Raw genomic sequence first — 14,466 nt, 5'->3', positions numbered from 1 at the left:
GGAGCTATAGAGGAGAGAGGGAGAGGCTAAATGCTAACGCTAATGTGCTGTGTTTACGTGACTGAAGGCACGGGGGAAGACCAGACAAAAACGGTGGCCTGTTCCTTTAAAGCTACACTCCGCTATGTCTTTTGGAATGTCTGTGATCAGTAGGTGTCAGTAGGATCCTTCATCTTCCCCTTGCTTCATTATTCACATTATTAGAAATCTTGATCTAGGATTCCTAAACTTTGACACGCGGCTGTCTGTGTGTGTGTGACCTTTACACACTGAATATTCCCGTTTGTTATACAATGTTAAAGGCCTATGTATAAACTCTGGATCGCTGCTGTGCGTTGTCCCTCAGTTGTTTTAAAAACGTCTCTCCTCTGGGCCGTGTTTCAGGAGACGGTGTGCGAGGCGGCGGCTGCTGCTCGAACCTGCCGGTCTTCTTCTCCCAGAGCAGCGGGCTGGTGGCGCTGGTCGGCCGAGAAAGCGCCTCCATCCTCCCGGAGACGATGGAGGACTCGCTGTGCTCCTCCCTCGCCGCTGCTCCAGAGGTGACGCAAACGCAACCTTCACAACTAGGGCTGTGCAATTAATCGAAATTCGATTACGATTTCGATTACAACAGTAAACGATTACAAAATTAGCATAATCGCAAAAAATCGATTATAATTTTTTTCATTTTTTTTATTTTATTTTTTTCATTTTTTTTTGTTCAATTTTTTTTTTCACATATTTTTTTCACATTTTTGGATTTTTGTCACATTTCTGCTGGATTTTTGTCTTTTTTTTGATGGATTTTTGTCATTTTTTTTGATGGATTTTTGTCTTTTTTTTTGATGGATTTTTGTCTTTTTTTTTTGATGGATTTTTGTCACTTTTTTGATGGATTTTTGTCACTTTTTTGATGGATTTTTGTCACTTTTTTGATGGATTTTTGTCTTTTTTTTGATGGATTTTTGTCACTTTTTTGATGGATTTTTGTCTTTTTTTTGATGGATTTTTGTCTTTTTTTGATGGATTTTTGTCATTTTTTTTGCTGGATTTTTGTCACTTTTTTGCTGGATTTTTGTCACTTTTTTGCTGGATTTTTGTCACTTTTTTGCTGGATTTTTGTCACTTTTTTGCTGGATTTTTGTCACTTTTTTGCTGGATTTTTGTCTTTTTTTTGCTGGATTTTTGTCACTTTTTTGATGGATTTTTGTCACTTTTTTGATGGATTTTTTTTAAAGGCAACAAATAATCGTTTGAATAATAGTGATTTCAATTATGACAAAAATAATCGTGATTATTATTTTTTCAATAATCGAGCAGCCCTATTCACAACATCTGTCTGTGCTGGAGATAAGAGACTGTTTACGCCTGAGTAGAAGCAGTTTTGTGACTAACCTTCATGGGCGTCTGTGTCAGGTGTCTGTGCTGGAGATAAGAGACTGTTTACGCCTGAGCAGAAGCAGTTTTGTGACTAACCTTCATGGGCGTCTGTGTCAGGTGTCTGTGATGGAGACTCCGAGTCGAGCTGAGACTGTGGCTGAAGAAGACAAGACCAAACTGCTGAAGGCGGCGTTTCTCCAGTTCTGTCGGTAAAACATCCAGAAACACGTGTTTTTTAGTTGCTTTGGCAAAGCCGACACTATTTCAAAAGGATCGTCACGTTATTATAACTCGATCCATGTCGTGTGTGTTCGTGTCTGTTCCAGTAATGACCTGGTGGGGGCGCAGAGCGTCACTGACGAGCTGTTCCCGGAGGAGGGGGCGGAGCCTGACTCCATGGTGACCCAGATCGACCTGGATCTGGTGGACGATTACCCGGCGTCAGACCCGCGGTGGGCGGAGTCTGTTCCGGACGGTGAGCACAGACAACGGCGTCACAGCAGAGTCACCATTTTTCACTGTTTTTAGACGTTTTCTGGCCAACTATAAACATGTTTATCACAAACAAACAAAGTCAAGCCACAATCTGGTTCACATGAATGTATTTTTACCATTTTATTTGCCGTTTTTTCCTATACACAAACTACGCAAGTTGAGTAGGGCCCCCGCAGCCGCAAGGGCCGCGCATGGACTCGGGCATCGGCCACTCTCATTACTCTCTTCTTATCGTCTCTAGCGGAGAATCAGGACAGTAGTTTGGTGAATAGACGAGAGTAAAGCCGTTCTCCGTGGCCTTTTTGCAATTGGCTTGTTGCACGGTGTGGCTATGCTAGTTCCTCTGACCTGAAGGTGTGAGCGCCTGGACTTCCTGTCTGTTTTCTTTTCCTGGAATAATAATCATATTTTCTAAAGATTATGTTGTGGGCGGTGAGTTCCCGGTAGACGATCATTTATTGTGTTCAAATCATGAAGAACAAGTTCACAGAGACACCTGTGATCATAAAGGATTGATAGTTTGTTTTGAAGCTAAAGGCTAACATGCTATAAAAAAATATATATATTAAGGCACTATTTCAAGTTGTGTAATGCCTTAACCCCTTAACTCCCACCTGAACCGAGCACGTTTTCTCGACGAAAACAAAAAAATTGACGAAAAATGACAAAAGAAATGACCAAAAAATTACAAAAATGTGACAAAAAATTGACAAAAAAGGGACGAAAAATTGATGAAAAAGTGGCAAAAATGTGATAAAAATGTCACAAGAAATTGACCAAAAATTGACGAAAAATGACCAAAAAAATATGATAAAAATTTGACCAAAAAATGGCAAAAATGTGACAAAAAATTGACGAAAAAAAATAAAATAAAAAAAATGTGACCAAAAAATGACAAAAAAGATGGAAAAAAAATTCTGATGACGTGAGGAAAAAAGATCCTCTCGGTTCAGGCGGGAGTTAAGAGGTCAAATTAGCCTTTAGCTTCAAGACAAACTCTCTGATCCTCACAAACATAAACGTCTCCTATATGGAAATATTTCTACCAGAAACTCACTGGTCTGAGCTCATCTTAATGGAAATGAATACGAACAGGAAGTACTAGAGCCCACAGCTTCAGCTCAGAGGAACTAGCGTAGCCACATTGTGCAACAAGCCAATAATGTTCAGCTGCAGACCCGGAGCCAAGACAAATCTACCGTGAAAAGCGAATCCACCGTGATAGTGCGCCCTCTGCTGGCAAAGACGGATATACGACGGTATTTAGCTCATGTTTTACAGTTGTATCGTTGGGATTATTTTGTGTAATTTAGAATGTGTTGACATGTAACTTAGTGTAGGCTACATGTGCTATTATTTGGGTTATTTTATGAAATTAAAACTGTATGTTTTACTGCTTTCATTGTATTTTGTAGGACAGAGCCTTCATTTGTTCAACAAGGGACAGAGACCATATTTTGGAACAAAATCACATGTTTATTGTGGTAACGGCCATTGCTGTAATCAGTAAAGAAAGGAGAGAAATCATAGGGTTAATAATGTTAATTTGCAGATGCAAAAACAAAGCAAAAAATAACATTTGTACCGTCAGGGTCTTCCCTGTTTCCTAAATTCAGCAGCATCTTTCTGTCGACTTCACTAAAACAAAATTAAAACTAAAATATGCAATAATTAGCCACAGAAAGTAAAAGGTTCCCGTAATACATAATTATGAATAAATTCTATATTTACTTTACAGCCTGCAATTGCATTTTTTGGGTAGCATGTAACTGGGATTATTTATTGTTTTTACTCCTTTACAACGAGCATAAACGATCATCATATCTTTATCAAACAACAGAAGCATCTACGATTTCTATATCGGTTCATAAGAAATCAAAAAATGAAATAACTCGGTTAAAGTCTCACGTTCGTTGAGTCGATCAAATCAATCTTCCCCAGACCTGATACCGTCGTGTATCCGTCTGTACCAGGAGAGGGCGCACTATCACGGTGGATCCGCTTCACGGTTTTTCTGTCTCGGCTCCGGGTCTGCAGCTTTACCCTGCTCCCTTTTTGTCTCAAAGAGGAGCTGAATCCACACGGTTCTCATGAGCGCAGTTACTTACAGTAACTCTGGTTCTCTGAATGTCCACAGTTTAAAGTGAATTGGGCGACTCACAGGCTGATTCTCAGTGGTCAGACAGAAATAACCGCCAGGTGCAGGTTTCGTTTTAAAGCAGAGCTGTGGGTCAGGGACCAGAGGTGAGAGACTGGGACCATTTGCCATTTACTATTTTAAAGGGACTATATCATGCTATTTTAGCCATTCCAAAGTACCATTATGGAGCACTCATTTTTGTGATAAATATAAGTGTTTTCTGGAGGTATTTTTCAAACCCGGAAGACAAAACGCTTCGATTCAGTTAACTCCGCCCCCTCTCTCCGCGCATACTTTACCGTAATATAAATAAACAGCAATAAGTGAAGTTACTTCACGATGCAGTTATACGGAGTTGACATCTGCAACACAGCTTCATAAATGGCTAACACACACATGCTAATATGCTAACACACACATGCTAATATGCTAACACACACATGCTAATATGCTAACACACATGCTAATATGCTAACACACAAGCTAATATGCTAACACACATGCTAATATGCTAACACACATGCTAATATGCTAACACACAAGCTAATATGCTAACACACACATGCTAATATGCTAACACACACATGCTAATATGCTAACACACATGCTAATATGCTAACACACATGCTAATATGCTAACACACAAGCTAACCCGCGTTTGGACTGACTCACCCTCTGCTCCATCGCTGTTTACATTGTGGGACTCGCGTTGGTTATAAAAGTTAATCCACTTGACAGTCACAGAAAAACAATATTTTGGTGAAAGTCGCTGAATCCCGGAGAAAAAAACAGCTGAGTGGCCTCTTCCTGAAAAGGTTGAATATAAACTCCTCGTCCTCGTAGCCAAACACGCTTCTTTTTCTCCGTGACATGATCGTTAGGTAAGAATAAAGAACAGGTGTGTCCAGTTATAACGAGCTCCATCTTCAGCTGCAGCGCAAACATGACTGATCTGTTCAGACGCTCAGGGATGTGTTTGTTTTGGCCTCAGCTGCCCTGGAAGCACCTCGGGCACATCCTTTTTATTTTTATTTTTTTTCCTGTTTCATCTCTCTTACGACAGAAATAATGAAAAAGCTGTTTTACAAATTAAAATCAGGCTGTAAGACATTGCTTTACAGACGTCGAGCACTTCCGTTCCGCTGTGACGACACAACTGAACACTCAGTCGTTCACCAGGAGAGGGCGGAGCCTCAGAGAGCAGGAGGGCGGAGCCTCAGAGAGCAGGAGGGCGGAGCCTCAGAGAGCAGGAGGGCGGAGCCTCAGAGAGCAGGAGGGCGGAGCCTCAGAGAGCAGGATTCAGGAGGATTACTGAGAGCTGCGTGAATGAAGCCGCAAACCACTCTGGGGGTGTTTTTGATAAGGAAATAGCAGAACAACATGGCTAAAAGCTCCAAAAAGTCGATTTTGCAGGATATAGGACCTTTAAAAAGTAGTCGTCCTAAATCCCAGTGTCACAGTGGCTTAGTGGTTAGTGGTTCTCACACAGGGAGCGGGGCCTGAGTTGAGGTCATTATGTTCCACTTCTGCCCTGCACTACTGCACAGTGAAGTGTTTTTGACCGTAAATGGGTTCAGTCTTCATCAAATAACCATGTGTTGCGTAGGTACTGTAGGGCCCCCGTGGATTTTTGCTTAGGGCCCCAGAAGGGCCAGCACCGGCTCTGATTTTTACAGCGAATTGTTCAGTAGAAGCAAAAAACAGACCTCATTAGCTAACGTTAGCATATGTAGCATGAAGCTAACTTTGTTTAGTACAAAAATATATTAATAATTGTTGCATTTGTTGGAATAATGGTGGAGAAATGTGAGAACGGTCAGTTTTGTTTTCCCTCTGGCTGCTTTGAACATGATATATGAGCGATTCCAAACATGGCGTCTGTATCTGTCGGGCTAAATGAGCATTTCTGTTTCGTTTCAGAGAGCGGAGGCTTCCCGCTCACGTCTCTGATCATCCTGCACCAACTCGAGGACAAGATGAAGGCTCACGGCTGCTTCATGGACTTCCTGCTGCAGGTGAACTCATCTTCCCCATTGGCTGTTCTTAGCATCTCCTAAAAATCCGCCCCTCCAGCGTAGAACCTCTGGCTCCTTTTGAGAAATGTTATTACACAGAAGAGAAACGTGGGCTACAATGTAGGGCCCAACCGATAAGGATTTTTGGGATCCAATACCGATACATTGGGGGTTAGCAAGTCATTTAATGGACTCTGTGTCTAACTTCATATCATAACAACAGTGCCTTAGACGTGAAGTGACTTCCTGTTTCGATCCAGCACCTAAATAAATCGCTCGTCTCATTTAGTTCAGCAGGTACTTGTAACGTTACAAGAATATAATTAAATACACACATTTTAAGTCTTTTGTCTGTTAATAGTTAAGCAGAAAGAAAGTTGAACTAATGAGCTGAACTAATGAATTGGCTTGTTGCACGGTGTGGCTATGCTGGCTCCTCTGACCCGAAACTGTGAGCGCCAGTACTTCCTGTCTGTATTCTTTTCCTGGAATAATCATCATATTGTCTAAAGATTATGTTGTGGGCGGTGAGTTCCCGGTCGATGATCATTTACTGTGTTCAAATCTTGATGAGTTCAGAGGAGACGCCTGAGATCATAAAGGATCGATAGTTTGTCTTGAAGCTAAAGGCGAACATGCTATGAAAGAACTGAATAAACGCACTATTTCAAATGTTCAACCTCTTAACTCCCACCTGAACCGAGAGCATTGTCTCCAGTTCAGCTTTACCCAAATCCTGTAGGCCAGTGTAACGCCTCATTTGAAAGCTAAGATCTACAAAACTCATCTAAATGGATCTTTTTCCTCACATCATCAGATTTTTTTCCATCTTTTTGGGGGGGTTTTAACTCATTTTGCAGCTTTTTTGTCATTTTATTTTATTTATTTATTTTTTTCATTTTTTGGTCACATTTTTGTAATTTTTTGTCAAATTTTTTCATCATTTTTTTGTCAAATTTTTGTCGATTTTTTGTCATTTTTTTGTTGATTTTTGTCATTTTTTTGTCACATTTCCACCATTGTTTTCGTCTCAGTTTTGTCGCTATTTTCTCACCTTTTTTCCAGAAGCTTTTGGATTGGGGTAAAGCCAAACTGGAGAAAATGTGCTTGGTTCAGGTGGGAGTTAAGGGGTTAATGCATGAAGTTAATGTTAGCCTTTAGCTTCAAGACAAACTCACTGATCCTTATAAACATAAATATTTACTCTTTACAGCAACTCGTTAACCTGAGGAAGTGATCATCTACCAGAAACTGTAGGAAACACCATGATTCGAACGGGTCTAAGCTAATCTTAATGGAAAAGAATATAAACAGGAAGTACTAGCGCCCACAACTTCAGCTCAGAGGAACTAGCGTAGCCACATTGTGCAACAAGCCAATTAGATGGTGCTTTTGTTTCGGTGTGCTGGATTGAAACAGGAAGTCACTTCTTGGGCGTTTTTATGATTTGAAGTTATTCACAGTGTCAATTTTATGTTGTCTTTAATCACCTTTCAAATAGCCTATAATTAAACATTTATTATAGTTAAAGTTTCAATCATATAAATACAGTCCTGATCAAAAGCTTAAAGCAGCACTAAGTAACGTGTTTACCTTAATAAATCCTCTCCGTAGTCCCTGTGGGGGAAATACAAGTGTTTATGGGATGATTGGAGGGTCTTTCATCGCCCCCTGGTGTCTCTGGCCAGAAAACCATGTTTGAAACTTGACTGCCACCGGCCCGGAGCCACCAATACACACTAATGGAATCAGGAAGAAGAAGCTAACATGCTAATGGGCAAAGCTAACTGCAGGCTAGCGTCACTTTAAACAAAATTTACAGCCAAGTTTGAGCGAAGAAAATTATTTCCATTGTATAATTGGATGCACAGTAACCCTCTCTGCCTTCGCCTTTCCTGTCAACGTCGTATTTACTCTCCAAGATAATGAATAAGTCAAATAATCGTAACTTGCTACGACACCTGCAGTTGCGCTTATGGCCTCTAGGGGCAAGAGTTACTTAGTACTGGCAAAAATGTACATTGTGCATGGTTGGATCTTTAAAATGTTCCAAACAGACCTTTAATATGCAACAGGAAGAGATGGGAGGGAATGAAATCCATGTTCACTTTGTTGCAGAGTTTAATTCACACTTTCATTTTGAGGGAAGACAGAAAAACTACCTTTTTTTTTTAGTTTAGTTTAGTTTATTTCAGTCAGTATCTTCACACAGACACGGTTGACTACAGAACATGAAAACACTGAAACAATGACTGAAAAGGGTTTTGGCTGAAGTGAAACACTGATCTAAAGCCAAACCCTATTGCAACTTAATAGCAACTTAGAGTCTACAGCAGTTTTACCATCTGCAAGACGAGGACAAAATGATTTTGTTTCTGTATCAATTAGTTACAAAATGAATTCGCACAAGTCACACATCAATCAATAATGTGATGTAAAGACAAAATATAGTGAACACAGGAGAGTTTATATGTGAGTTAGCGCTAGTGCCTTATAACTACTCATTACATTAGATTTGAACATTTTTTTGAAAGCGTTTAAGGATGTGTGATGACTCCTCTGACTGAGACACATCTGGCTTTGGTGTTTGTTCCTCATTGCTTTGGGTTTTAACGTGTGTTGCAGACCCAGGAGAGTGATAGTTTTCTGCTCTTTGATGCGTATCTCCCGTGTCTCTGCTGTAGGTGGGGCTGCTGGACCGCCTGGGCTCGGTGGAGGTGCGCTCCTCCCCGATGGCCACTCGTCTGCTGCTGTGTGAACACGCGGAGAAGCTCCAGGCCGCCATGGTGCTGAAGAACCAGCACTCCAAACACCCGGAGCTCATGACCCGCGCCATAAACTCCGCCCTGAACAAGAGGAGCGCCGCCGTCCCGCCCAGCCTCACCCCCGCAGACGTCTTCTTCAGGGAGGTACGAGACGGAAAACTAACACCAGAAGCTTTTCAGGACATGACATCAGAAAACGTGATTCTCTCAGTGGAAATGAGGTGTTACTGTTGTGATTGGAAGAGTTGTTTTCCATCCATTTTCTTCCGCTTAATCCGGGGCCGTGTCGTGGAGTCAGCAGTTTGAGCAGAGATGCTCAGACTTCCTGATCCACACTGACCTCCTCCAGATGTTCTGGGAGGATCTGAGACGACACCACCTCAGAGACCTGGTCCCTCCAGCGGGTCCTGGGTTTTCCCAGAGACTTCCTCCTTATTTTACCAAGTCCCACGTCAGAGACAAGAAGCTCCCCGTGGCTCACAGTGACAGTGGCTCAGATAGTTGAACTTGAGATCTTGTAACTGTGAGGTTGGCGGTTCGAATTGAGTAGTTGGTGATGGACTTAGACTTTATTGATCCACAAGGGAAATTGTGTCATCCGAGCAGCTCAGTAATCTACTTAAAACGATAGTAAGAACCCTTTTATGGTTTGTAGAAAATATGGATTTGAACCAATGTGAGATTTGTATATACCCACATTTACATGATTGACTATTTAAAGAGGGTGTGTTCTGCTTTTGTCAGTCCCATAGCACCAGTCTATAACTCACTACAATGATGACAAACCTTCTGTTGGTCTGTAAATGCAGTAAATTAGAATAACTGCCTTGTATAAAATGTCTCTCTCAAAATGGCTGTAGTGAATGTCTTGAAATAGGCCTCTGTCTCTTTAAGAACCTCTGAGCCTTTAGACACGCCCCCTCCACACGCTGTCGGTGGCATCAGTGGGGAGGGGGTTCTGCTGAGGAGCAGTGGTTGGTTACTCGGCTGGTGACCAAAGCTCGGAGGCGTCTCCAGGAGGTGGGGGCGTTCCTAGGAGGACTCAGGCAAACCTATCCCTAAAATGGCCGCCATCAGAGTTTTTACAGATTACTCAGAAATACGTGAATGTGCCAAGGCAACACTTCAGGCATGTTTTTAATGAGGGAGTGACAGAATAACATGATGGAAAGCTTGAGAAAGTCCATTTTGCATAATACCCCCCCTTTAAAGAAATATTTTATATTTTCACAATATACAATACGTATACCCCTCCTGGACCCGCCACCTTAACATGGTGGAGGGTTTGAGCCTGAATGATCCTGGAGCTCTGTTGTCAGGGCTTCATGTCCCTGGTCGGGTCTCCCAGAGCAAACAGGTCCTGTAGGTGACGGGTCAGACAAGGAGCGGGTCAGAAACTCCTTATGAGAGACCAACAGGCCCGGTTAGAACCATGAGGCCGTCCTTCTGTGGACCCACCACCTGCAGGAGGAGCCATAAGGGGCTCCAGCAGCTGCCCCCACGACCTGGAAACGGAAAAGTGGAAGAAAATGGATGGATGGACAGTACAATAAATTACAATGGTCAGAGGGGCGGGTGGTGCAGGTCGGCAGCCTCGCTTCAGTCAGTCTGTAGCTACAATAGCAACTTAGTATAGAGTGAATCAATAAAGGTACAGTGTCGTGCTGTGAGGAGGAAAGAGAAAGAGTTGAGATCAGAGCAGAGAACGTGTTAATGAGGAGGTGGTTAACTTGTCGTAATATTGACATTTTGTTTTTCTGTGTCAAAATATCACCGCCACATTTTCCGAACTGGGCGTGAAGAGAATTTCTGATTTGATGAAACTACAAACTAGTCTCTGCTTTCATTTATTGTTGCGTGGTTGTGTGTCCCAGGTGTCTCAGATGGGCTCGGTGTTCGAGTGTCTGCTGGAGGAAGAGGAGCGCAGCCTGAAGGACAACCCCGTGGACTCGGTCCAGTGGGCCGAGGTCGTCCTCACCGTCAACAACATCCTCAAGGTTCAGAGTTAGAGCTTCTTCAGACGCGTCTCATCCTGGTTTTACCCTCTGCGTTTGTCCTAATCCCTCTGTGTGTGTTCCCAGGACGTCCTCCAGGCGGCGCTGCAGTACAGGGACACTAAAGTCTCCATGTACCGAGCGTCAGAGCGAGCGGCGTCTGAGCCGGAGTACATCCCCTGGACAGGTGACTACGAGCTCTTCATACGACGGGACATTGACTTTTTTGACTAGTTTTTTTCTTTTACACCTTAATATTAAAGGGATGTTTCAGGATTTTTGACACAGAGCCTCATGTCCTCGTTATCCAGAGTGTTGCTGATTTATGGAGATATTTTTTTTTGCAATTCATGCAGTTCTTATATTTGAAGAGTTTCGTGGTGCTAGGCTAGTGCTAGGCTAGTGCATGTCTATGGTATCAGCTAGCCTGCATTAAAAACAGTGTGACCCGCTCCACAGAGCACCTGAGGCAAATCACTTATAACACCAGACTAACCATATAAATGTCTGTGTCCATAGAGTCATGTTTGGAATATAACTGACCTGCATCACATGAATGATCACATTTTGAGGGACTATTTTCTAGCAGATCACTCCGCCGCTGCGTAGCTTATACAACCAGGAAGCTGATGCTGCTCAAACACAAGTTATTTACAGCGTTAGCGTTAGTTTTAACCATTTTGCATTTAAAAGACCTTATATTTGAGCAGCATCAGCTTCGTGGTTGTATAAGCTACGCAGCGGCGGAGTGATCTGCTAGAAAATAGTCCCTCAAAATACGATCATTCATGTGATGCAGGTCAGTTATAATCCAAACATGACTCTATGGACACAGACATTTATATGGTTAGTCTGGTGTTATAAGTGACTCAGGTGCTCTGTGGAGCGGGTCACACTGTTTTTAACCTCTTAACTCCCGCCTGAACCCAGAGGATCTTTTTCCTCAAGTCATCAGATTTTTTTCCATCATTTTTTTGTTGGGTATTCAACTCATTCAACTCAACTTTTTTGTCAAATTTTGGTCATTTTTTTGTCACATTTTTGTCATTTTTGGTCATTTTTTTTGGTCATTTTTTTGCCATTTTTTGTCACATTTGTCAATTTTTGGTTATTTTTTTGTAAATTTTTAATCAAATTTTTGTCATTTTTTTGTCACATTTTTGTCATTTTTTGTCACATTTTTGTCAATTTTTTTCTCACTTTTTTGTCACATCTTCATCATTGTTTCGTCTCAGTTTTGTTTCTATTTTCACAGCTTTTTTCCAGAAGCTTTTGGACTCGGGTAAAGCCAAATTGGAGAAAATGTGCTCGGTTCAGGCGGGAGTTAAGGGGTTAATGCAGGCTAGCTGATACCATAGAAATGCACTAGCCTAGCACTAGCCTAGCGCCACGAAACTCTTCAAATATAAGAACTGCATGAATTACAAAAAAAATATCTCCAGAAATCAGCAACACTCTGGATAACGAGGAAATGAGGCCCTATGTCAAACATCCTGAAACATCCCTTTAGGCTTCATGTGGGAAAAAGTTTTGAAAAAATGACATTTTTGTGCGCCAAGCGATTAATCAATTAATCCAAAATGGTTAGTTGCCCAAATTGTGTTTGAATATATTGGCAATTTTGGCCATTTTTATGGATAAAATGTCTTTTATATGAAAACAGAAAACAACAGAAAACTTCTAATACATTTTCCCTCTTATTCATGTCAGTTCACATTGACATTCCTCTCTCATCAAATCACTGTTTAAACAATGTCTGATATAAAAAGTCCATCTGATAAAAGATCAAATATATGAATGAATAAATGTGTAAATCTGTCCCCTCAGCCTCCCCCGTCGTCCGCTCCGTGATCTCTCGCCAGCACGAGCTGCTGCTGCGCTCCGTCTACCCTCAGGCCGACTCGCAGCTGCGCAGTGCCCTGTGCGAGCAGCTGGTGGCGCTGTTGGACATCTACCTGGGCGGATACGTGTCCCAGCTGAACTCCGTGCAGCAGCAGAGGCCCGGGCAGCAGGAGCGCTTCAACACGCTGGAGCTGGAGTACACGCAGCGCAGGGCGGACACGCTGGGGCTGCTGCGTGAGTCAAACGTTCCCCACTGAAGAAAAGCGCTTCCTTTCTTTGTTTGTACAGCGTTGTTTCTCTCTGCAGTGGAGCTGGGGCAGTACCAGTGGGTGGCGGCGTTGGCTGAAAAATACTGTGACTTCGATATCCTGGTGCAGATGTGCGAGCAGACGGACAACCAGAGCCGCCTGCAGCACTACATGAGCAAGTTCGCCAACCAAGTACGTACTACACAAGCCTTTCAGTCATGTGCCTTTTGTGGTTATGGCGGCCATTTTGAACACTGAAGTAGAATTATGCAGTACTACGACATGTAACAATATCTCTACTCAGGATATATAAAAGAAAGACTGATTGACAGTGACATTTTAAAGCAGCACTAAGTAACGTGTTTACCCAGAGCCGTGTGAAGATATTTTAGCTAGGGGGCGCTGAGGGACAGAATGTACCCCCAAAACGCTTTTTCTGTGCGTATTTCCTATTTATTAACCTCTTTTTTCTTTTTTATTACTTTATTGTGTGTACACATTTCAGATGTGTACATTTTTACATTTCTGTTATTACACACAATATTTAGTCTTTTTTTTTTTTTTTTCTCCCCTTGTGTAGCAAATAAAATTAACAAACAAAAGGAGCTATTACATACCTGATGCGCTGTGACAGTGGTTCGAATTCATACATTTTAGCTAGAAAAAAAATAAAATAATAATAATAATAATAATAATTTAAAAAAAAATAAGACAAAAAATAATAATACAAAAAATAAAAAAAAAACACAGAGAAAAAAAAAAACACAGAGAAAAAAATAATAATATTAATTCCTTGTTTTATAATCCATCAAAGCTGCCATGTATTTGGAAAAAATGGAAAGGGACTCCCCATCATGGGATTCTAATTCTTAAAATGTGTATATTCTAATATATACTATATATACACCTATATACACATTTTTTATTATCATTATTATTTATTCATTTATTTTATGTTACTATATGAAATCTGTCTTGGTTGAATAGAGACCATTTGTTTTGGAACTCAGCTTCTTTATCATTTATTACATGAGTCAATCTTTCCATACGTTGTTTGCTTCCTATAGTTTCGAGCCAGTTCTTAACGTTTGGAAGTTTTATTGATCGCCAATTCCTTGTAATTTGTTTTAATGCTGTGATTCTAAAGATCCAGAAGAGATATTGCACACTTTGTTTTGCTCTTTTTGGTGGTATTAGTATTAACCTCTTAACTCCCGCCTGAGCCGAGAGGATCTTTTTCCTCACGTCATCAGATTGTTTTTCCATCATTTTTCTGTTGGGTATTCAACTCATTTTTGTAACTTTTTTGTCATTTTTTGTCACATTTTTATAACATTTTTGTAGTAATTTTTTTTAATCACATTTTGTCATTTTTTCATCAATATTTTCGTCACTTTTTTGTCAAATTTTTATCACATTTTTGTCAATTTCTTGTGACATTTTTGCCACTTTTTCATACATTTTTCGTCACTTTTTTGTCACATTTCCATCATTGTTTTCGTCTCAGTTTTGTTGCTATTTTTACACCTTTTCCCCAGAAGCTTTTGGATTGGGGTAAAGCCAAACTTGAGAAAATGTGCTCGGTTCTGGTGGGAGTTAAGGGGTTAA

The 14,466-nt window shown here is 41.2% G+C and overlaps 1 protein-coding gene across 2 annotated transcripts in view; it reads left to right on the top strand.

The window, feature by feature from the left end:
* nup133 (nucleoporin 133) overlaps positions 1-14,466 on the top strand; it is a 37,913-nt gene that overhangs the window by 11,293 nt on the left and 12,154 nt on the right. For both annotated transcript variants that reach the window (XM_079553315.1, XM_079553314.1), the window contains 9 exons: positions 385-539; positions 1,477-1,568; positions 1,686-1,834; positions 5,915-6,009; positions 8,694-8,918; positions 10,649-10,771; positions 10,856-10,955; positions 12,596-12,844; positions 12,917-13,050. In XM_079553315.1, the coding sequence (XP_079409441.1) occupies positions 385-539; positions 1,477-1,568; positions 1,686-1,834; positions 5,915-6,009; positions 8,694-8,918; positions 10,649-10,771; positions 10,856-10,955; positions 12,596-12,844; positions 12,917-13,050 (1,322 nt within the window). The remainder of the gene's footprint in view (positions 1-384; positions 540-1,476; positions 1,569-1,685; positions 1,835-5,914; positions 6,010-8,693; positions 8,919-10,648; positions 10,772-10,855; positions 10,956-12,595; positions 12,845-12,916; positions 13,051-14,466) is intronic.

Source organism: Gobius niger, assembly GCF_951799975.1.
Source record: "Gobius niger genome assembly, chromosome: 3".
NCBI lineage: Eukaryota > Metazoa > Chordata > Actinopteri > Gobiiformes > Gobiidae > Gobius > Gobius niger.
The sequence above is the reverse complement of the archived record's forward strand: the minus strand, read 5'-3'. Positions and strand labels throughout refer to the sequence as shown.